Source organism: Colobus angolensis, unplaced genomic scaffold, assembly GCF_000951035.1.
Source record: "Colobus angolensis palliatus isolate OR3802 unplaced genomic scaffold, Cang.pa_1.0 Scaffold124, whole genome shotgun sequence".
Taxonomy (NCBI): domain Eukaryota; kingdom Metazoa; phylum Chordata; class Mammalia; order Primates; family Cercopithecidae; genus Colobus; species Colobus angolensis.
In genome coordinates this window covers 2,394,027-2,419,606 of record NW_012113586.1, presented here as the reverse complement: position 1 = coordinate 2,419,606, position 25,580 = coordinate 2,394,027, and the positions used below count along the sequence as shown (strand labels likewise).

At 34.8% G+C, this 25,580-nt stretch overlaps 1 protein-coding gene across 1 annotated transcript in view; it reads right to left on the bottom strand.

Moving 5' to 3' along the window:
• SPAG17 (sperm associated antigen 17) overlaps nt 1–25,580 on the bottom strand; it is a 246,415-nt gene that overhangs the window by 99,305 nt on the left and 121,530 nt on the right. The window contains exons 16-20 of the mRNA XM_011933064.1: nt 23,723–23,784; nt 23,033–23,146; nt 15,863–16,017; nt 6,966–7,147; nt 3,506–3,597 (exon numbers count right to left, since the gene is read on the bottom strand). Coding sequence (XP_011788454.1) covers nt 3,506–3,597; nt 6,966–7,147; nt 15,863–16,017; nt 23,033–23,146; nt 23,723–23,784 — 605 coding nt within the window. The remainder of the gene's footprint in view (nt 1–3,505; nt 3,598–6,965; nt 7,148–15,862; nt 16,018–23,032; nt 23,147–23,722; nt 23,785–25,580) is intronic.

Genomic DNA, 25,580 nt, shown 5'->3' with positions numbered 1-25,580 from the left:
GGGTTTAACTGGTATATGAACTTCTTCTAGGAATGCTAGACTGGTAAGGGAAGAACGCCTCAAGTGAGCATGCATACAACTCCAGAAACCATACTATGTCTGCTCCCCTCCGAAATGCTAGCAGGCCACTGCACATGTGGACAGCCCACCCCAAGGGAAGAATCATGGGAGAAGTAATGCAAGACCCTGGAAGTATGCCAACATTTAAAACACCAAGTCAAAAGGTCAAACTATGCACTTGATCTCTCAAGTCACCTGCTCAGCCCTCTTCCAAGTGTACTTTATTTCATTGCATTCCTGCTCTAAAGCTTTTTAATAAACTTTCACTTCTGCTCTAAAACTTGCCTCAGACTCTCCTTCTGCCTTATGCCCCTCAGTTGAATTTTTTCTTCTGAGGAGGCAAGAATTGAGGTTGCTGCAGACCCATATGGATTTGCCACTGGTAACAGTATCATACTACCTGATTTCAAAATGGCTAGCTATAACGCTATGGTAATCAAGACATCATGGTACTGGCATAAACACACAGACCAACGGAATAAAATAGAGGGCCCATAAGTAAATGCACACATGTACAGTCAATTCATATTCAGCATAGATGACAAGAACACAAAATTGAGGAAGACCAAGTTTTTCAATAAATGGTGTTGGGAAAACTAGATATCCACATGCAAAAGAATGAAATTACACTCTTATCTAATGTACATGCACAAAAAACAACACAAAATGGATTAAAGACGTAAATGTATGTCCTGAAATTATGAAACTACTAGAAGAAAACACCAGAGAAATCTCCATCACATTTTTCTGGGCCATGATGTTTTGAATATGACCTCAAAAGCACAGGCAACAAAAGCAAAAATAGACAAATGGCATCACATTAGACTAAAACCTTCGCACAACAAAGAAACAATCAACAAAGTGAAGAAACAACCTATGGAATATGACATAATATTTGAAAACCTGCAACCAATAAGAAGTTAATATCTAAAAATATACCTAAGGTACTCGACTCAGTAGCAAGAAAACAAATAACCCAATTAAAAAATGAGCAAAGGACCCAAGCAGACATTCTCAAAAGAAGGCTTACAAACGTCCCACAGGTTCAGGAAAAAAAAGCCCAGCATAACTAATCAGCAGGGAAATGCAAATTAAATAAATTAAACTCATGATGTGATATCATCTCACACCTGACAGAATGGCTATGAGAAAACAGACAAGATAATAAATGTTGGGGAGGATGTGGAGAAAAGAGAACCATGGTACACTGATGATGGGAATATAAATTACTACAGCCACTATTGAAAGCAGTATGGCGGCTCCTCAAAAATTAGAATTAGAACTACCATATAATCCAGCAATCCCACTTCTGGATATATATCTAAAGGATTTGAAATCAATATCTTGAGAAGGTATCTGCATGCTCTTGTTTATTGCAGCATTATTTACAATAGCCTAGATATGGAATCAACCTAAGCATCCATCAACAAATAAATGAATAAAGAAAATGTGAGATACACACACACAATGGAGTACTATTTTATGTATATATTCTATAATACTATGTATACATATATTACATTATGTACATACTACATTATGTATTATGTATGTATACATACATAAAATACATAATACATAATATATAATATACAGTGTAATTAATATAGTGTTATAATATATAGTGTAAATACAATACTATTATAATATATAAACCATATAATATATAATACTATTATAATATATAAACTATTATAATATATAATAGTATATATATACAGACACACACACATACACACACAATGGAATACTATTCAGCCTTTAAAAAGAAGAAAATTCTGTTATTTGTGGCAACATGGATAAGCCTGGGGGACATTACATTAAATGAAATAAGCCAGGGACAGAAACACAAATAGCACATGATCGCACTTATATGTGGATTCTAAAAGAGTTGAACTCACAGAAACAGAGAGTAGAATGGTGGTTACCAGGGGCTGCAGGAAAGGGGATCGGAAAGACGTTGGTCAAAGGTTGTGAAATTTCAATTAGACAGAAGGAATAAATTCAAGAGATCTATTGTACAACATGATGACTATAGTTAATGACAATGAAATGTATACTTGAAAATTGCTAAGAAATTAGATTTTAAGTATTCTTGCCACATAAAAATAATAACTATGTGAGGTAATGCATATGTTAATTAGCTTGATTTAGCCATTATATAATATGTACGTAATTCAAAACATTATGTTGTACACCAGAAATATATACCATTTTTTCTCAGTTAAAAAATAAGTAACAAAAATAAGTTTTTAAAAGCCAACATAACCTTAATACCAATGCTTGTTAATAACAACACAAAAGTCTAGAACATATAGTACTGTAATTTTTATCTATCATGTACATAAAGACGTTCCCAGGAGATTATTAAAATTAAAATTACTAGATTCTACTCTCAAAGATGCAGTTAGGATGGAGTAAAGGAATGTGAATTTTACTAAGTCGCTCCTCCCACCAGACACCCTTAGGCAATTATGATATATGTAGTTATGTGGGATGAGAACTAAACTTAAGGAAATCATGAATGAGTTTTTTATAGAAATGCAAATGCAACTTGTGTTGTTAAATCAATCTCTATAATTCAATATATCAACAAAAGAGGAGAACTAACATATATTAGTCTCAAAACAGAGAGTTTAAAAATTAATAAAATTTGGCAGTAATTAACAATAAAGTTGATGGTATGGCATGTAATTTTCTTTGCTATTAATATCCAGAAACCAGAGGCTCATCAAAATTAACCAACTTTGTTTAAATGTTTATTGAATTCTCATAGGGGTGGGGAAGTTGGCTCTTGCTTACCCAGTATTAAAGCCTGCAACAAAGCTATCATAATTAAAATAGTATGGTACATGCATAGGAATAATGAAGTAGGTGACTGAAACAGAATACAACATTCAAAATTGAATTCAAAGAATAAATGGGTGCCTAATATGCGATCTAATTAACACCCAAATTCAGTGGGGAGAATTAATGTTATATTTAATTAAAAAGTATAGTAACATAGCCTATCTGGACAAAGAAAAAGTAAGACCTTTACATTATACTATATAAAAATACATTTTAGATAGATATCTAAATATAAAAAAATCTATAAAAATATTCTAAGAGAAAGCAAAAAAATATATATGTATATCTCAAAGTGGAATCAACCCAGTAGAATCAATAACATAAAAGCCCTGAAACCATAATGGGAAAAAAATAACAAAGTTTTTCAAAAACCGTTTAAAAATAAGCTATAACATACACACAAAAACGCACAAATAGCACAAATCAAACACTCCTGTAAGTACCAGCAGGTCAAAAAGAGATGGTCTCCCGCTTCCAGGAAGCCATCCTCATGCTTCTTGCCAAATCACTACTGCCCCAGAGGCAGCCACTATCCTGTTCTGTAATACTTTAGTTCAGTTTTGCCTGTTTTTAAACTTTATGTAAGCAGGATTACCTTGAGAGAGCCTTCTAAAATGAAAGGAATCTTTTCCTTCTCTTTTTCTTTTTCTTGATCTGATATCTCTGTTTTGCTGATTCCTTTGTTACCTATAATCAGACAAAATTAAACTTCTTAGTAACTCTTAAATAAGATATCATAGAAGGACCAAATCTCTGGGTTAGATGAGATCTCGGAGAACTACAAACCACTGCTCAGTGAAATCAAAGAGGACACTAACAAATGGAAGAACATACCATGCTCATGGATAGGAAGAATCAATATCGTGAAAATGGCCATACTGCCCAAGGTTATCTATAGATTCAATGCCATCCCCATCAAGCTACCAATGAGTTTCTTCACAGAATTGGAAAAAACTGCTTTAAAGTTCATATGGAACCAAAAAAGAGCCCGCATTGCCAAGACAATCCTAAGTCAAAAGGACAAAGCTGGAGGTGTCACGCTACCTGACTTCAAACTATACTACAAGGCTACAGTAACCAAAACAGCATGGTACTGGTACCAAAACAGAGCTATAGACCAATGGAACAGAACAGAGTCCTCAGAAATAATACCACACATCTACAGCCGTCTGATCTTTGATAAACCTGAGAGAAACAAGAAATGGGGAAAGGATTCCCTATTTAATAAATGGTGCTGGGAAAATTGGCTAGCCATAAGTAGAAAGCTGAAACTGGATCCTTTCCTTACTCCTTATACGAAGATTAATTCAAGATGGATTAGAGACTTAAATGTTAGACCTAATACCATAAAAACCCTAGAGGAAAATCTAGGTAGTACCATTCAGGACATAGGCATGGGCAAGGACTTCATGTCTAAAACACCAAAAGCAACGGCAGCAAAAGCCAAAATTGACAAATGGGATCTCATTAAACTAAAGAGCTTCTGCACAGCAAAAGAAACTACCATCAGAGTGAACAGGAAACCTACAGAATGGGAGAAAATTTTTGCAATCTACTCATCTGACAAAGGGCTAATATCCAGAATCTACAAAGAACTCAAACAAATATACAAGAAAAAAACAAACAACCCCATCAAAAAGTGGGCAAAGGATATGAACAGACATTTCTCAAAGGAAGACATTCATACAGCCAACAGACACATGAAAAAATGCTCATCATCACTCGCCATCAGAGAAATGCAAATCAAAACCACAATGAGATACCATCTCACACCAGTTAGAATGGCCATCATTAAAAAATCAGGAAACAACAAGTGTTGGAGAGGATGTGGAGAAATAGGAACACTTTTACACTCTTGGTGGGATTGTAAACTAGTTCAACCATTATGGAAAACAGTATGGCGATTCCTCAAGGATCTAGAACTAGATGTACCATATGACCCAGCCATCCCACTACTGGGTATATACCCAAAGGATTATAAATTATTCTACTACAAAGACACATGCACACGTATGTTTATTGCGGCACTATTCACAATAGCAAAGACTTGGAATCAACCCAAATGTCCATCTGTGACAGACTGGATTAAGAAAATGTGGCACATATACACCATGGAATACTATGCAGCCATAAAAAAGGATGAGTTTGCGTCCTTTGTAGGGACATGGATGCAGCTGGAAACCATCATTCTTAGCAAACTATCACTAGAAGAGAAAACCAAACACCGCATGTTCTCACTCATAGGTGGGAACTGAACAATGAGATCACTTGGACTCGGGAAGGGGAACATCACACACTGGGCTTATCATGGGGAGGGGGGAGGGGGGAGGGATTGCATTGGGGAGTTATAGCTGATATAAATGATGAATTGATGGGTGCTGATGAGTTGATGGGTGCAGCACACCAACATTGCACAAGTATACATATGTAACAAACCTGCACGTTATGCACATGTACCCTAGAACTTAAAGTATAATAAAAACAAACAAACAAACAAACAAACAAACAAACAAACAAAAAAAAGAGATCTCAAAGGCTTTCAAGTTCAACTTCTCATTTATTTATCTCTGATTTTTTTCTTGCCATCTCTAGAATGAACATCTGAAACGGGACTGAGCCACATCAGTGATGGGGAGCTCAGTTTCTGGAGACAGTTCATTCCATTCTCAGTGTGTTGATACGTTGCAGCTTTTATTGAACTGCAGTCTTGCTCTCTCTAAAGCTTTCACCTAATAATCCTAGTTTACCACTTTAAGACTACACAGAACAAATCTAACGTTTCCATCCATATTGAAGCCCTTCTCTTGCCATTGTAGTCATTCTATTTTGAAGACTTATATTTTTCTGTACTTGAGAGACCTGAAATTGAATGCAATATCTAACAGGTACATCCAATACCAAATGAACCATTATCTAGATTTTCACAGGCTTTTGGTCTTTTCAGTAGTATTATAAAGAAAAGGCAGTAAACTCACATTTTTTTCTTACTAATATGCAGGTGTGGCCCTAGACGTGAGTATTAGAGGGCAGCCCTACCCATTTTATAAAAAAAGGTAGTCCTATCTATTTCTTTTTCTTTTTTTTTAGGCACTTAATGCTCTCCTTCTGGGTCCCCATTAGGACCCAGAACTGATAGATTATACAACCATTTTGGTCAATATGGTAAACGGTTCATCATTAACTTGGTTTTATATGGTTTAGTTTAAAATCATGCCAGGTACAAACTCCTTGGGTAATTGATAGAGGTTGCCAAAATTTTGGAAGTTATGTAGCATTGCTTCTTTATGAGAAATCCCTCTCACTTTGGCTATAATAAATGAATATTATTAACAAGGAGTCCATTTTCTTTGAACAAACAATGAAATATGATTATTTTCTAGATTAATTATCTCATTGTTTCACTTCTTTATCAAGTATCTTTCTAAAAGTCTATTTTACTCTATCACTGTCTTCCCCTTCTGCCCACAGCCTCAAGGCCACAGTAACACAACATAACCACCACAACAACATCATCATCAACAAAAGTATATATTGATCCAATATCCTGTCAAGTACCGGCCACGGGCCTCCAAAAATCTCTTTCCCCATTATCTTTAGATTTCTACTCCCAGTTAGTCTTGGGACCCTTCTGTGTCCTGTTCTAAGAAAGATCTTGTTTTAATCTCACTTTTGGATTCTATAATTATTCAAATATATATCTATTAACTCTGAATTTACCTCTTATGTTGTCAACAAATCTTAGCTTAATTTACCAATCCTACCAATAAAGGCATTTGGCATTTCTCTAACATGTAACATTTGATCTGCACAACAGATGGAATCTTCCAGATTTGACAAGAAGTGGGGTCAATATAAACAAATATTCTATTATTGCCCTCAGGTACAATCCCATATTTGGAATGCAGCTACTCTATTTACTAGAGAAAGTGAAGAATCACAGGAACTTTTTTGAGTAATTCTTTTTAATGCTGAAATATTCACAGTCTTGATTAAATTAAGAGATAGAAGAATGTTCTTGAATTTTATTCTACGTGTAAGGTGAACTGGTTACTTACTTTTAGATTTTTTAAGGGAAAAGATTTTGCTAGCAGAAGTAAGTCTGGCATTAGCAGAAGATCTCAATTCCAGCTCAGCTCTGGTCCTGATGATTTCCTCATTCATTTTAGATTCCTGATATATAGCTTCTTCTTTTGTAATCCAATCTTGAATAGATTTTGCAACAAGTTCCAAATAATTCCTAAACAAAACAACAACAGATGTCAATTTACTATGAAAGTCAATAAATACTAAATATATTGACTGTGTAAACTTTGTGCTCATGTTGCAAATATAATGAGTTTGAATGTATCTTAGATGTATTTTGCACAAAATAGTCAAATACAAATATCCCGTGAGCATATGAAAAATGCCCTTCATCCACAGTTAAAGATATGTAAATTTAAAAATGAGATCTTTCATCTGACTCACTAGGCTTTGGGTTTAAGAAATAAAAAAAGAAATGAAATCTTTCCACCGAAGTGAAGGATTAACAAGTTTAATAATACCAAGAGTTCATGACAGTTTGAAGAGATGATCACTTTCACCACTGTTAGTTGGAGAATAATATAATGCAATCTCTTTTTCAGGTAATTTTATAGCACATTAGGAACTTTTAAAATTGATGACCAGTTAATACTCACTGGATTAACTAAATCACTATAGCTTTGCTATGAAGCTGACTGACCTTATGAATATGCACATCTTAAATACTATTCTCTAACTGCTTGTTTGTTTATGCTTTCATTGGCAATTTGTTGCTTACCAACAGTCATATTTGTTCCCAAATTCATTCACATCATTTATACTGACTAGTTTAATTATTTAAATTAGACGTTATATATACTTATATGAATGTCCAAAGATAGTTGTTTCTGAGGACATTAGTTGTAAGATCTAGATTTGACAATAAAAATTAGTTATTGTCAAATTATGTGAAAGTGAGGCTTAAAGGTTTGAAAAAATAAAGCTGGATGGATTATATACTCAGGTTGTTTAATAGTTTTAATTCTTCATCTTTTTTGGAGAAATAAACTTTAAATGTAAAATATGAATTATGGGGGTACCCAACATCTTCATTTAGAAGGTAATGGATATCTCAAACTCAACATGTCCCCAGATGAACTCTGGATCTACTCCAACCTGCAGCATCCAAATTCTCTGGCATTTTTAGTTGATGGCAAGTCTACACTTCCAGTTAAACAGGTCAAATACCCTGATGTTCTACTTTATCACTCTTATTTTCTATTTTCTTTTTTTTTTTTTTTTGACTGAGTCTTGCTCTGTCGCCTAGGCCGGAGCGCAGTGGTGCAACCACTCAGTTCACTGCAACCTCCGCCTCCTGGGTTCAAGCAATTCTCCTGCTTCAGTTTCCCAAGTAGCTGGGATTACAGGTGCCTGCCACCATGCCCGGCTTCTTATTTTCTTATATTCTTCCAATCTGTCAGAAAATCTAAATTGTTGTGTGAAATTATTTAAAAATAATAAAAAATGTATTTATAATATATTCAAAATCTGCCGACTTCTCACCACCTTTACTGCTATTGCCCTGGTCTAAGCCATTACCATCTCTTGCTAGGATTTCTGCAATAGCCTCCAACTGGTTTCCCCGCTCCTACCCCCAAAGTATATTCTCAACATAGCAACTAGGATGATCCTTGTAACTCTTAAGTCAGATCATGTCTTTCTTCTGCTCAGACCTTTTTAATGAGTCTGCATGTCAAATAAAAATCAGAATACTTACAAGTAACCTACACCAAGGAAACACAGACTTATATATACAGCTCAAGCAGTTTTCAAATGAGAGAGCAAAATAAATATTAAGCATGCAATGATTCGGAAAGCTTACCACACATAGGTACTTTCTGAAATATTTACTCACAAACATAATCCAGTTGCATTAAAAAAATAAATCAGAGAAATAAGACAACATTGGATAGAAGTTAAAAGGTCAAGAAAAAAAGCAGTACGATTTACAATTAAATGTAACTATGCTATTAATTTGTGATTAGAAACTATTACTTTACAATGAGAAACAATAGTTCTAGACAATTCCAAAATGAGAAGTAGGGATTTGTTGGGGGTAAATGGAATTATGTTAAATTAAAAATTTTTTGTGCAAAATAATATTAATACTCATTAACTCCAGATATGAGATAAAAATATATCAATGTTATTTAAAAGGGTAAGTATAACCTCTAGCAGAATATAAATAGAATGTATAACTTTTTAAAATTCATACTCAGAATACACTTAGAATATTCAGTCTAACAAAAGAAAATAGACTAATACTACATAAAAATTTATTTATAAAATTAAATGGTAAGAATAAAACCAAATGCATTACCAATAAAAGTAAAAGTGAATGGACTAAATTCTTTAGCATTTAAAATACTTAACTTTATTTTTAATTATTATTAAAATCCTTTAAAAGACATAAGCTATCAGAGTAACTAAAAAAATGCAAGCTACTATTTATTTATTTTTGACAAAGTCTTGCTCTGTCACCCAGACTGGAGTGCAGTGGTACAATCATGGCTCACAGGTGCCTCAAACTTCTGGGCTTGAGAAATCCTCCCAGCTCACACCCCCAAGTAGCTGGGACCACAGGTGCGCACCACCAGACTCAGCTAACTTTTGTATTTTTTTGTAGAGATGGGTTTTGCCATGTTGCCCAGGCTGGTTTCAAACTCCTGTCCTCAAGCGAGCTTCCTGCCTTGCTTTGCAAAATGCTGGGAATACAGGCATGAGCCACTGGGCTGGCCTCAAAGTGCTATTTAAAAGAGATATACATACAAACGAAATTATGCAGAAAGATAGAAGTGTGGCAGATGGCAGACTTAAGAAGCCAGAAGCCTAGGTCTTTGATGACTTTTACGAGCAGTTGTACTAGCTCTGAGGCACTGCCCAAGTCCAGATTTCTTGCTACAGGAGAAAAGTAATCCTCTTCTTAGTTTAACCCCGGTAGTCAACTTTACATTAACCTAGTGAAATACAATACCTACCTGACGTATAAAATGACTGGGAAAGTTATACCAACAAATTCTTATATAAAGAAAGACTATCCAAAAATATTAATATCAAACATTATTAAATACAAGGTAGAAAGTATTAAAGGGAACACAGAGGGACATTTTATCAGATTGATAAAAGTCCTCAATTAAGAAGGATTCAAAAATAAATTTGCACACACGTTACACATGTCAAAATAATAGAAAGGGGAGTAGATAAATCCATAATCATGAAAAGATATGAAAACATCCTTCTCATAAACAGACATTAGTCATGAGAATACTCTGTTTAATTTTATGCTAATAGACTGGAAAATCTAGATGTCATGCATGATTCCCTAGAGAAATAGAGATTACTCAAATTGATTGAAGAATTAGCAAATCTAAATAGAGGATTACTTTTAGAAGAATTGAAAAAGTTACAGACAATTGATCCTTGATCTCTTCACGTTACCATTTCTCTCCTTGGGCCATGTCATCTAGCCCCTAGAAAGCCATAAGCTCAAAATGATTTTCCCTGTGAAGTAATGTGAAGGAATTACATTTAAATCTTCGAGCAATTTTCAATTGATTTTTGTGTATACTTTAAGATAGTAATTCATTTTTTGAATTTTAATTTATTTTTAAGTAAACAAAAATTGTAAATATTTATAATGTACAACATGTGGTTTTGAAATATATATACTGTGGAGTGGCTAAATTGAATTAATTAACATACATACTATCTTGCATACTTATTATTTTTTGTGGGGTAAGAACACTTAAAATTAGGAATCCAATCCTAGTGCTATTGTATTACTGTCTACTTCTCCTTTAGTTCTGTTAATATTTGCTTTATGTTACTTTGCTGTTCAATGCTGTGTACATACATATTTACAACTGGTCTATCTGCTTGGAGAACTGACCTTGTCATTATATAATGATGTAGTCATTATAAATCTTTCTTTATCTTTTGTAGCAATTTTTGATTTAAAGCCTATTTCATATGATATAAGTGTAGACAACCTTGATCTCTTTTGGTTATTATTTGCATGGAATATGTTTTTCTCTCTCCTCACTTTCACCTTATTTATGCCCTTAAATCTAAAGTGAGTCTCTTGCAGGCAGAGTATAGTTGAATATTGTTTTATTATCCATTCATCCACTCTGAACTGGGGAATTTAATCCATTTAAAGTAATTATTAATAAACTGTTGCCATTTAGTTCATTGTTTCCTCTTTTACTCTCATTCTGTAACATAGTATATTACATTTATTGATTTGTATATATTGAACCCTTCTTGCATTCCAGTTACAAATTCCACTTGATTGTGTTGAATAATTTTCAATTTTGTTTTACAGTTCTTTTGTTTATTTCTTACTCTTTTTCTGTCTTCCTTTACTGGCTGATTTTTTTGCAGTGTAATTGTTTCATTCCTTTCTCTTTTTCTTTCATGTGTTTATTACAGATTTTTGCTTTGTGGTTACATAAAACACCTTACATGTATAACAGTTCATTTTAAGCTGATAAAACTTGACTTCGATTTTACACAAAAAGACGCACTTGCAGAAGTTTTTTTTTTCTTTTTCCATTTTTTAGAGATGCGGTCTTGATATCTTATCCAGGCTGGAATACTACTCCTAGGCTCAAATGATCCTCCAGCCTAAGACTCCCATGTAGCTGCGACTCTCCCCTCCCAACATTTTATGTTATTGACATCACTATTTACATATTTTTGTAATGTGTATCCACTAATGAATCATCACAACTAGTTATTTTAATACATTTGTCTTTTAACTTTTACGTTAGTGTTAAATGTGATTTATGAACCACCATTACAATATTAAAGTATCCTGAATTTGACTATATACTTACCTTTACCTGTAAGTTTTATGCTTTTATAAGTTTTCACATTGCTATTTAGTGTTTTTCATTTCAACTTGACAGGTCCCTTTGAGTATTTATTGAAGGGCAGGTCTGGTGGTGATGAACTCCCTCAGCTTTTGTTTGGGAAAGACTATCTCTCCTTCATTTCTGAAGGCTACATTTGCTGAGTACAATATTCTCAGTTGTGTTATAAATGCGTTCCTTTCATCACATTTATATTGCCTGAATTCGTCATGTTCCTTGAAGTTTTCTGTTGCTGTCTTTGCAATTTAAGAAGCAGTTCTCTCCTCCAGTCTTTACTGGCTAGATTCGGTATATAAAAAGGTGTTCAACACTAATCACCAAGGACATGCAGATCAAAATGACAATTAGATATCATTTCACTTATACTGGGATGGTTATTATAAACAAAACAAAATAAAACAAAAGATATCAAGCATTGGAAAGGATGTGGAGAAACTGGAACCCTTATATATGTTTGGAGGGAATGTAGAAAGGTGCAACCACTATGGAAAATAGCATAGAAGTTTCTCAAAAAGTAAAAATAGAACAACCATATAATCCATCAATCCCTCTTTTGAGTATGTATACAAAAAAATTGAAATCAGAATCTTGAAGAATTAGCTGGACTCCCATCTTCATTGCAATGTTTTCCACAGTAGCCAAGATAAAAAAAACAACCTAAGTGTCTGATGATGGATTTAAATATGTGGTATATATGATGGAATAGCATTCAGCCTTAAAAAAGAAGGAAATCCTGCCATTTGTAACATATATAAACCTAGAGGATATTATGCTGAGTTAAATGAGCCAGTCACTGAATGACAAATACCGGCTGATTCCACTTATACAGGTTATCTAAAATAGTCAAATTCATAGACGCAAAGAATAGAATGGTGGTTTACAGTGGCTGGTATGGGTGTGGGGAATTGTTTTTCAAATATCATTAATAATATGGTATTGTGCACTTGAAGATATGTTAAAAGAAGGGATCATGTGTTCAATGTTTTTAAAAAACACAAATGAACATGAGGACGCTTTTTAACATAATGGGTATGTTTAGTACCTTGATTGTGGTAATGGTATCATGGTATATGCATATGTTCAACCTCTCAAGATGTGTAAATTAAATGTGTACAATTTTATGTATATCAATTATACCTCAATAAAGCTAAAAAATACTTATCACAATTTCTAAAGAATGAATCAAACAACATAGCATGTAACTGTCACTAGTGAAAATAAACAAAATGGAACTCAAAGTAAAGAAACTGAAAAAGAGAACACAAAAGGACAAAATTAGGTGATTGAAATCAATCTAAAAATATGTACTAAATTCCCAACCAAGAGGCAAATATTGTCAGACTAAATTTTTTTAAAAATCCCAACTACACATATTTCACAAGTTACATATGGGCAGAAAGGATATACTAGATATAATATTAAAGAAAAAGGTTTGTATAACTTATCAATGTCAGATAAAATATATCTGATAAAATCTATACAGATATATTAATGTCAAACATATCAGCATTGTTATCAGACAAAATAAACCTGAAATCAAATAGTAGTCCTAGAAATAAAGAGGAACATTGTATAAGGATAAAAGGTTCATCAGAAAGATATAACAATTCTAATACTGTATTTGTTTAATAATATAACCTCAATATGCATGAAACCAAAAACTGATATAATTATAACAAAAAACTGACAAATTCATCATAATATTATGGTTTTTTAAAAAAGGTTTTTCCGGTTAATTAATGGAATTTTCGACCAAGTTCTCAAAAATCCAAAAGATTGTGGAAGATTTAAAAAATAGATCCCTACAGTCAGAAATTAGAGAATATTCCTTCCTGTCATACAAACTTTAAGCATTAAAAAACTGACTACATATTAAACTACAGAGCAAGTATCAACAAATTTCATAGACTCAGTATTCCATAGAATATGTTACCTGAATACTATATCTTAAAACTAGAAACTGTTAACAAAAATGTAACACATAGCCAAGTGCTTAAAATGAAAACTCACATTTCTGTGTAATTAATGGGTCAAGTAAGCAAGGATAATGGAAATTAGAAATGAAAGATAACAAAAATACTGTCAGATACTTTGAGATGTTGCTAAGGTGGTATTTAGGGAGAGATTTTGCCTTAAATGCTAATAAGCAAAAAGTCAACCAAAACTAACAAAAAACAACTCGAAATCACAAGATAAGTTAAAGAACATCAGAATAATCCAAGAAAACTAAAGAGGAGAAATAAACAAGATGATGGCAAAATCAAATAAAATGAAAGGAGAAAGAATCAGAAAGCAAGAACAGATTTCTTCAAAATATTAGCAAGACTGGCAAACCTTTGGCAAGTTTGATCCAGAAAAATATAGAGAAATCGTACATTAAAAATGTTAAGAACAAAAAAGAATATAGACACATGTAACACAGGTTTAAAAGGTAAGAGAATATTTTAATCAAACTTATGTCAATACTTTTGAAAACAGGTGTAATGGTCAAATAGCTGGAAAAATATAAATTATAAACCTAATTAAAATTAAATAGAAAACCTGAAGAGTCTGATAATCATGACAGAAGTCGGGTCAGTAATCAAACATCTTCCCTGGGCCGTATGTTTTTATCTGCAAACTCTACCAAATGCCAAAGGAACATATATCTTAATTTTCCACAAACTATTTCAGAAAATTAAAAAACAGAAATAAAAAGGGAGAACATTTTCCAGTTAATTTATGAGGTTAATATAATCTCAATACCAAAACCAAATAGGAATATTTAAAGCAAGGAAAAATTATAGTTCAATCTTGCCCATGAATACACATGTAACTATTCTAAACAATATATTAGCAAACAAATGTGGCAATTATAAAGAAGGTAACATAATGGACAAATTTGGCTTACTACAGGAATGCAAGTTTGGTTCAACACTAGAATGTCTGTTAATGAAATCAGTATTTTCATCGATTAAAGAAAAAATATAAACATCTAAATTGATCCAGAAAAATCATTTTATTGATATGACTTAATGACCATTTATGATTGAGAACTCATAGCACACTAGAAATAGTTTTTTTAACTTAATAAGGAATATTTACATAAATCCTAGAGCAAAAAAAAAAAAAAACCATTTAATTGTTGAATATTCAAAACATTGCCTTTGAAATCTGGAATAAGACAAGGATTTCTCCTCAAAATTAAATTGGAGATCCTAGCAAGCAAATAAGGCAAAGGTATAAAATGTTTAATTATTGTTAATGAAAAACAAAACAATGACAAACACAGCTTAACTGTTCAAGGTGTTATATTAGTATACCTACCATATTCCTTTCATAAAATGACTTTAAAATGTGTGTGTGTGCCCACACACAGCATATTCCCCCAATTATTATGTAAGTCCATTCTGTAAATCTTTCTATATTCTTTGAAACAAAAAAAAAAGCTATACAAATAATACTGAAAATACATTAACCAGTATTGAAATAACAATGAAATATCATCATACTTAATGAGAAGAGAGAACAAAGTTTTAAGACAACAAAGAAATAACTAAGGAGCTGGAAAGAAAAAAAAATCACTGACTCCTAGCCTCTCAGTTTGCTGGAAAGCTGACTGCTCTGTTGGCATATTACTAGGCTGACCTCTTTTTGAATCTTCCTCAGATAAAATAGAGTTAAAAAAACCAACATGCAGAGTGTCATGTTTTATAATTCCTACTTGAAATCTTTTGGAGACAGTTTTACTGGAATCCAAATGAATCAAATGTAATTTAACAACATCCTCACTGGATTCCATGAGGGCAAGAATGATACCTGTTTTCTTTAGTGGTATAGCTCCAATGCCTATACAGTGCCCAGCACATGCTGACATTCAATTTAGTGAGCTGAACTGAATCTATAATACTACACAAATGTTTTCATTGAGCTGAACCCCCTAGCTTAGGCTAAGAAACTAACACCTAAGTAACTAAGTAACTGGCAAGCTAACTAAACCCAACTAACTAATTAACGAAACTTTCTAAATTTGTTACCTGAATCCAACATTGGAGTGAAGAGCAATGTTCCAATATTCACAATGCAAACGTTGTCTATTCATTGGATTGTGAAAGACTAAAAGTAAAGAGTTGTCTTGGGTGTGGTAGTAAGAATCAATACACCTATATTGCTTATGGGCTTCTTGAAGGACCTGAAAATAAAAATAATTGCATTGTAGAATCTTTTTGATTTTCCCAAAGAGAAAGGACTCCTACTAGGGCATTTCTCTACTCCCTTTTTCTTCCTACATTTACCTCCACATTGTTAGTCAAGTTGAAATTCCCAGAGGATTCTTTTCTAGCTACTAGAAGGTGAGAGCATGAATGGTAGATAGCTTGGGAAGCATTTCAGCAACACTTTAGAAAAACAAATACTAGGCATCAGGCAGAGAGAGGCATTTGCTACAAGTGTTCTTCATTAAGGTTGGTAGGTAATAATTAAGCACAGCAGTCATTTATCTAGCATTTTCCATGCCTTGATATAAATCATCTCATTTTATCATCATTAAAAACTCCAGAAAAATAGATGCTATGAATTAAATTGTGTTCACCATCCCTATGTATATGTTGAAGCCTTAACTGCTAGTGTGATGGTGTTTGGAGATGGGGCTGTGGGGAGGTAATGAGGTTTGGATGGGGTCATGAGACTAGGGCCCTGAAGATAAGATTAAGTGCCCTTATAAGAAGAGGCAGCAGAGAGCATGTTCTCCCTCCCTCTTTCCCTTCTCCATCTCTGTTCCCTCTTACTCTCTGCCATGTGAGGACATAATGCAAAGCCACAAGCCAGGAAGGGAGCCCTCAACAAAACCCAACTATGCCAGCACCCAGACCTCAGACTTGCAGCTTCCAAAACTGTGAGAAAATTTCTGTTGTTCACGCCACTCAGGCATGGCATTTTGGCATGGCAGCCCAAGTGGACTAAAACAGTAGGTGTAATTATTTTTCCCATATCAAAATTAGAATTCTCATTTTTTCGGCATAAATTGGGGCTAAGAGAGAATAAGGGACTTGTCTAAGAACACTGTGTTATGGTGCCAAGGCTCATCCCTGTTTTCCAACTCTAAATTTTACCATTTTGCATTCTTTCCGCTATACTATGCTGTGTTAGATGAAGTGAAGTGAGTGGTCTTTCTGACACATACCATTTCTACCTGCCTTCCAACTCTGGCCCTTTCTAAAAATACCATCCTCAGCATGAACTGCAGTGGCAGCCACCAATAGAGAGGCACAGTGGGCAGCTGCTTATCCTGTTTCCTTTGCCAATCAACAATAAGGAAACTGTCAATAGGAAAAACAAATTCGACAGCTGTGAGCTTTTGTTTTCGTTTTCAGTATCAATTTGCTGAGGCAGCTTTTGGTTTTCTATTGTTTGCAAGATCTGAAGGCATGGAATAACATGTTAGAAAAGGGCTGCTTTAATTTTGCTTTCAATTCTACATTGGTAGCATAATCAAAACAATACATTTGCTTTCCCAATTTAGTCCCCTGAAAGAGTATCTTTATGGAGTGGCACTTTTACATCTGTTCCCTCAGAGCCAACATAAGAAACATACATGTGGTGAATATCTTTGCATTTTAAAATATTGCTATGTAGGGTATCATCTAGTACTTATTGATGTTTTTTTGAAAAGCAAATTCTGCTCAGACTATAAACCCAGAAAACCATTGCATTTATGATGAATATATATCCTTCCTTCTTTTACATAGTAAGAGCTTTGAAATCTTTGAGTTTTCATATTTGCTTTGGGGTGTTAAAAATATAGCACTAAGTTTCTCAGAACTGTAGCTGCTTTCAATCAATATGTAAAGTTTTCATATCTTGTTTTCTCCTTTTTTACTAATCTGTGCTTGTCTTTTATTCTGTATTAATATTATTGGTTACATTAGTTATTTAGTTAAGTTTTTCATTAAAAATGAGTACCTATTGTGTGGCAGGCACTGTGCAGGTACTAGGAAAACAAAAATAAACAAAATAGATAAGATTTTCCTCTAAAATATGATTAAGATCTTTTTTGTTGTTAATTAGAGATGGGACCTTGCTATGTTGCCCAGGCTGGCCCCTAAAGCCTACCCTCAAGTGATCCTCCTGTCTCAGCCTCCTGAATAGTTGGGACTACAGACCTGTGGCTTTATAGATTATTTTGGAAGAGGTGTGTCCAAAAAGATGAAATTAATGGAATATCTTATATATGGAGAATGGATTAGAGCAGGGCAAGAGTGGAAGCAGGTAATCAGGAGGATATTGTGGTGGAATGAGAGGGCGGCAGTCATATAAAAGTAGGCTGGGCGTGGTGGCTCACGCCTGTAATCCCAGCACTTTGAGAGGCCAAGAAGGGTGAATCACGGGATCAGGAGATTGAGACCATCCTCGCCAACATGGTGAAATCCTGTCTCTACTAAAAATACAAAAATTAGCCGGACGTGGTGGCGCGTGCCTGTAGTCCCAGCTACTCAGGAGACTGAGGCAGGAGAATGGCTTGAACCCAGGAGGCGGAGGTTGCAGTGAGCTGAGATCACACCACTGAACTCCAGCCTGAGCAGCAGAGCGAGACTCTGTCTCAAAAAAAAAAAAAAAAAAAGTAGTGGTAGCTGTGTTGCAGAAGAGCTTGAAGATATATTTGGAGATGTACCCCTTAAACACTGATGATGGATTAGGTATCAGGGACAAAGGAAAGGTTGGAACAAAGGATGATTCTGGCTTTTTGCTTGAGCACTTGAATGATGGTGACCTTTTCTGAGATGGACAAGGGAAGAAATGCTTAGGTGGGGAAAATATGAGTGTCATGTGGGATACTAAATTTGAGATGGATACTAAATTTGATCAGAAATTCAGGTAGAATTTTGAGTAAGGTATAATAATGTGAATCTCTAGAGGGAGGTAATTTAAAAGACAAAAACTTAGGCATCTGTCAGCATTAGATAGTATATAACAGATGAGATCATCAAAGGAGGGTGTTTACAGAGGCGAGAAGATGCTCTAGGGCTTCCTGGAGGCTCCAGAGCCTTGAGGCACTTCCATATTAGATGCTGGGTAAAGGAGGAGAAGTCAACAAAATTCCAAATACAACACTGAGGAAACCAAGAGTGCAGAGTGTTTCATGGGGGAAGTGATAAGCTCTGCAATGCTGTTAAAAGGTCAGGGAAGATGAAGAAAGATAAGTGTCTATTAGATTTAGCAAAACAAAGATTATTGATTACCTTCAAAAGTGCAGCTTCATCAAGCGGTAAGGACAGAGAAAAACTGAAATAGAATAAAGTCTGAAATAAACTTTCAGTTACAGAGAGAAGATTGAGCATTTGCACTCCCTAACACTCATTAAAAGAACGGTAAAATTTTGTTTGTTTTTTTAATGTCTTAAAGTTGAAGGCCAACTTCAACTTGTTGAAGGAGAGGAGACAAAGGCACCAGAATTTTAGACACTGGAAAGCAAAAGGATAAGGGCTAACTGACTTAGCAGAATGCAGAAAGCCAAGTCTTGAGATTAATTTTAGGAGAGACCAGAGGCAACCCCATTTGTGTGCAGAAATATAGAAAGTCTCAGGATATGGAAATACTAGTCAATTCTGCAAATGGGGTGAAAGTGGCACTGAAAATAGGAAGATTGGTTTAAAGTCTTTTTAAGAAGCCATTAGGCCCCTGGATCCCATTAAAATTCTGAGCAACTGGGCTATTGCCTATCTCCCACCCCAGCAGAGGGGAAGAGGGTAACTACAGATGCTAGACCAATGGGTTCTAAGAACAGTGGAACCAAAACACATTGACAGAAAAGTACATGCCAGAAAAAAAGGGAATTGTGAAAAAGCCTAAATCAGCACTGCTCAATAGAAATATAAAGTGAGCCACAAATGTGAGCCACGTGTGCAATTCTAAATTTTATAGTAGCCACATTTTAAAAAGTAAAAAGAAACAAGTCAAATAAATGTTAATGATATATTTTATTTAATCTGACAGATAAAATTATAATTTCAACATATAAACAGTGCAAAAGTAATTAATGCCACCTTTTTAAAGTCTTGGAAATTGAGTGTGTATAGCACTTATATAGTGTACAGCACAATTATTGCACATCTCGTTTTGGACTAGATTCATTTCAAGTACTCAGATGTTACATGTGACTAGTGGCTACCACATTGGATAATGCAGATCTAGATAATAAATGTCAGAAGTTTAGTACCCTTCCCCCATTACCTAGCTTTCAAAACACTGACAGGAAGGCTTATGTCTTTCAGACAGAAAATTAGATTTTTTTTTTTCATGGAGAATTTAAATGGCCCAAGAAAACAGACCTAACATACCAACAATGGTGAGTCTCCTACGGAAATCTCCCAGCCAAATCACCCAACAATGAACTCAGTTATTGACAGCTTCCCACCCCACCTCATATAGCACTTCCTATCATATTTTTATTGTTTCATTATTAATATGAGCAAGGAGGACAATATTATACATTACCCTCTAACATGAAAAATGAAGACCAAACAAAAAAGACAAAAAAAGAGAAAAGAAACTTAGAGGAAAAAGAGATAATTCAGGGAGAAGACAACTTCAGAGGACTTTAATATCCTCATAGAGATAAGAGAATGTATTATATCAGAAATGCAATGGCTCACACCTGTAATGCCGGCACTTTGGGATGCCAAGGTGGGTGGATCACCTGAAGTCAGGAGTTCAAGACCACCCTGGCCAACATGGTGAAACCCTGTCTCTACTAAAATTACAAAAATCAGCCAGGTGTGGTGGCAAGTGCCTATAATCCCAGCTACTTGGAAGGTTGAGACAGGAGAAGCACTTGAACCCGGAAGGCAGAGGTTGCACTGAGCCAAGATTGTGCCACTCCAGGCTGGGCGACAGAGCAAGACATCATCTCAAAAAAAAAAAAAAAAAAAAAAAAAAAAAAAAAAAAAAGAAGTAAAATGATCCTTTAAAAAGGTAATTTGGAATTATAACTTTAGGAATTAGAATGATAATAACTAATAACAGGAATAAAAGGCTCAATATAAGAACTGAATGGAAATTGAGCAAAGCCAAAAGATAAATTGATGGAAACTAAAAGAAAAAAGACAGGGAAATTGCGAGTTCAGTCTAGGAGGTCCAACACCAGAGTAATAAGATTTCCAGAAAAAAACGGACAGAGAAAATGGAGAGGAGAGATTATTGAAGAAATGATGATAGAAAATTTCCCAAAATATAAATACAGGAATTTCTGGATTGCACTGGCTTGCCAGAACAATACATAGAAACAGAACCACACTAAGGCATATCAACAGGAAATCAAGAGCATTGGAACAAAGAGAAGATCTTAAAATCTTCCAAAGAGAGGATCAAAACACACTCAAACAACTGATTAGGAATCAGAATTGTATTTATTTATTTATTTTTCTAAGAACAATCTGGGAAGTCAGAACACTGTCAAAGAATGTCTTTAAAGTCTTGAGAAAAAATGCTTTTTAATTTAGCATTTAATATAAAGCCTGCCTGTCAGTCAATATAAAGATAGAATTAAGCTGTTTTCAAATATTGAATGCCTCAAAAATTTACATCCCGTCTATCTTAATTAAGGAAGCTACTGGAAGAGATGATCCTCTACGGAAAAAAAAGTATAACCAGAGAGGGAACACCTGGGATGAAGGAAACAGGCATCTAACTGAAAGGAAGGGAATGGGTGTGGCCCAGATGATGGTAAACGGAGGCCCCAGACCACAGCTATGCAGCAAGTTTAGGGAATATGGGAGAGATATCACTAATACAACAAAACTGTTAGAATATCTAGAGTTAGAATAACAGAATATCTGTTATGTTTGAATGTATTGAGAGACTTACTCAGTAGTAGAGAATTTGGGGATAAGTTAATAATAAATACATAGTAAACTAAACAAATAGAAAAAGAGGCAATTATTAACTGCAGAGAAAACAAAAATGGTACTGATAAAGGAAATATAATTACAGAATACTACACAGTTCAGCTGTGAATAGCACTTATATAACTGAAAAAAAGTGAGTTTTGAATACTGATCTAACCAAAAATTATGATATTGTTAACAGTATCAGAGAAAGGAGAAGTGCTAATATGAATGTGGGGGTGGGTGAGCCTGTACCTGTACATGCACATATGTGTTGGATGGGGGTGGGCAAAGCTGTGTTCTCAAGAGGGAATCAATTGATAATGATGTCACAAAACTAAAACTAAACAAAATATACTTGCAATTTAGAGATCACTGAGTAAAGTAACAAAAGCAAGGGGTAAATGTGCTGAAGATTTTTGCCTCTGAGAATTGAGACTTGGTGGAGTGGGGTGGGTATGGGGGAAGGAGGCTGTTTCTCATAATAAGACTTTGTAGAACTTTCTGGCTTAAAAAACGTGGTAAAACTTTGACAAAAATAAAAATCAAATTAAAAAGACAAAACCAAAAGAGGACAGGTTTTTGTGTAAAAGCTAAAAACAGCAAAAGGATTTAGGTTTGGGATTACTTGTTATTTTGCAGAGTGGTTAAGAATATAAGTTCCAGGTCCAGATTTCCTGGATTTGTATCTTGCTTCTCACTTAGCTGCCATGTTACCTTGGACAAAAGTCACTACTGGTCGAGGTGCCTCAGTTTCTTACTGCTTACATAGTTCCTACTTCATAGCGTTACTGTGAGGGTTAAGTGTGCTAATAATACATATTAATCAGTGCCTGGCACATGGTAAGTGCTCAATGAATGTCAGCTATCACAGATTCCATTGAACTGTTAATCAAAACAGAAAATACTGTGAAATGTAGTGAAACTGAGTAGAATGGATAAACAATATGGGAAAAAACAGGGTTTTTCCCAATAAAACCTTACTTTTTTTAAAGAAAATATATTCAGCAGCAAAAAAAGTGTATATATATGTGTGCGTGTGTATATATATATATATAAATATATATATGCAGCAGTCTTGTATATTTCTTTTCTTAAAATATTTTATAAAAGCATTCTTTCATAAAGTGTATTTTAAACTATTTTAGAGAGTCCCTGGGAATGCATAGCTCAAGCTGGGAGTAAATTTATTTTATAGCTGAAGTAAAGGAGAATATTGATCTGAACTAGATCTGAGAGAATGACCTGGAGGTGAACTGTTCTAAATCACAGTAGACTCTCCAGACCTATCTGACCGTCTCCTAGAGAATTGCAGTCCATAAATACCTGAAGCAGTACTTTCGGTTTAAAATGTTCAGTAAAACTCCAGTCCATTAGACTGCGCTGCTGGGTTTTCTTTATGTCCTCTAAATCTGCTTCCACCATCATCTTCTTGGATTTCTAAAATATCATAGGAACACAATTTCAGCTTTAATTTATTTAAGTCCAAATGGAGACCTCTTGGGCTCCGTCAACTAACCAGCATGTACTCCATCTAATTGGGGAAATCTGCATATGTATAAATCCATATGGCAACATTTTAGGAGCGCTGCTGCCAAAAAGAGTATGGCTTTGACTTTTTTTTTTTTTTTATGGGCAACATAATCTAAATATTTTTATTGTTAGGTTATACTCTTCTGAGTCCTGTTAGCAATTACAGGCAGGTTTTCTGAACTCTCTTCAAGACAACGTTAGCTCTACATGGCTGTATGGTGAGCAGGTGTTTGTGAGGTTGCCAAGCCACACTGTCTAGAGAGGAGCATGGAGCTGGGAAGTTATGTGCAAGCCGCCTAGCAAAATTAACTCCTTTCTCTCCAGTTAGAGCTGCTCTGGGGATGTCCGAATAATTCCTCTTTTCTAACCTCAGTATTCTCCTTCTAAGTATCTTCTTTTTCCTTTTTCAGTGTTTCTCACTTCAAATCATGGTTTTGCTCAGATCATCCTGTCATCTACATTTTTAGAAAAACAATTCCTTACCTTTTCATGAGAATCAGCCTTTGTGACCGCATCATCTTTGATCTCATTGTTTGTGGTCTGCTCTGCAAATCAAAGACACCAACATCCAGTTGTATTCTGGCTTTGTTCTTGCCCTGCTGGTTAATGCTGTGCCTTTTTGTTGCCCATATGATCTATGTTTCTGTGCTGAAAAGGCAATGCCTGAAAGGCATGTTTTGTGCCTCCAGAAAGGTGTTTGTGTCCATAATTCTAAATCTGTGCCTACCTAGAAAAACTATACTAAGCTCTTTGAAAAGAACCTAGCTTCTTGTGTGATCTATCTTAAATCATACCAGATATTCTGCTTTCAGACTGCATCATTCACTTCTAACAATATATCTTTACCTTTAAAAGTTGTAAATATTTACTGATTATATCAACTTCTTAGTACACATGATTTGTCTTCTTGTGCTAGTGACTATCACAAAGCCTTTTAAAATTTCCGTGGATCTTGTGGATGACAGACTAGGGTGGGGGCAGGCCATGCGTGCAAAGACGCACTGGCAGATAAATGCACTTCCTATTGGAAAAGGATACGCTTTCACCATTCTGCAGAGCTTCCCTTCCATTCATTAATCATTTATTAATTTAAAAATGATTTAATGAGCATCTGCTAATTTACACATGAAGCTTAACAAAAGATAAATAAATAAATGAAGCGGTAGCTGGACTCCATAGACCAATACGAGTCATGCACACTACGGACCAATATGAGTCATGCACACTAGCTTTCCTTGTGACCAGAGAGTACGCTTATATGACAACTGGGATGGCGATATCATCCTTGGCTATGAAGCAAACAGCCATGTGCATGAACAAGGAAGGAACACATTCATATTGTTGATTTCTGCATCACCAGAAGAAAGAGTTCCAATGATAAATAAGTTTAGCATAGATCCATGAACATCTCACTATGAATGTCTTAGAATTTGAAATTTGCTCTTGTTATTGTGAATCTCTAATCGAGAAATGGATAATGTATATAGCATTTTTTTGATCACAGAAAGAGTATGTGTGTGTAGGAGGTGGATTCTGTGGGAATATACTTTGATGCTGCTGAACAACTGAACAGCCCTGACTTCTTATCACCCTTGGAATAAATGAAGATTACGTCTGACAAAGTTGTACAGGAAATGGCCCTGGCCTAACTCTTCAAGCACAACTCTTTGACTCTCCCTTGCTTATTCTACTGCAGATACACTGGCCTGCTTGCTGTGTCTTCAGGGTCTTGCACTTGCTTTCCCTCTGGCATGCTTTGGCCTTAGATGTTCACCTTTTTCAGACCCTGACTTCATTCATATTGCTCGAGTATCACCTTCTCAAGAGCCTTCTGCCTCATCCTCTGCTTTTTTTTTTTTTTTTAATCATAGTATGTACCTATGCCTAATGCTACTTACTTGTTTATGGTCTGTCTCTCCACCTCATATGTAAATTCCTGGAGAATAGAAACTTCATCTTATTATTATTATTATTATTTTTTACTGTACCCTGAGCACCAAGTACCTGGCAGGAATTCAGTAAATATTTCCTTTTGATTGAATGAGAGGAATCTACATCATATATCAAAGGTGGAAATGAACCTAAAGCCATGTAGAGAAATTAGAAGTGTGGAAAAAAACCTACAACAAAGTTTTATTCTGTGGCAAGCATAAGACAACATTTTATTATGCGGCAAAGAGTACCATATTTGGGCTTCTAGAGGGAGAAGTTGATTGTGCCTATGAAGGACAGGTCAGTGTTGTTCTTTCTTTCAGGAGCACAGCTACTTACATTTTTGCTACTAGTTCCATCTTGCCTTTGCCTGGTGAAGGTGACAGCGTGAACGTTCCGTTTTGATTTA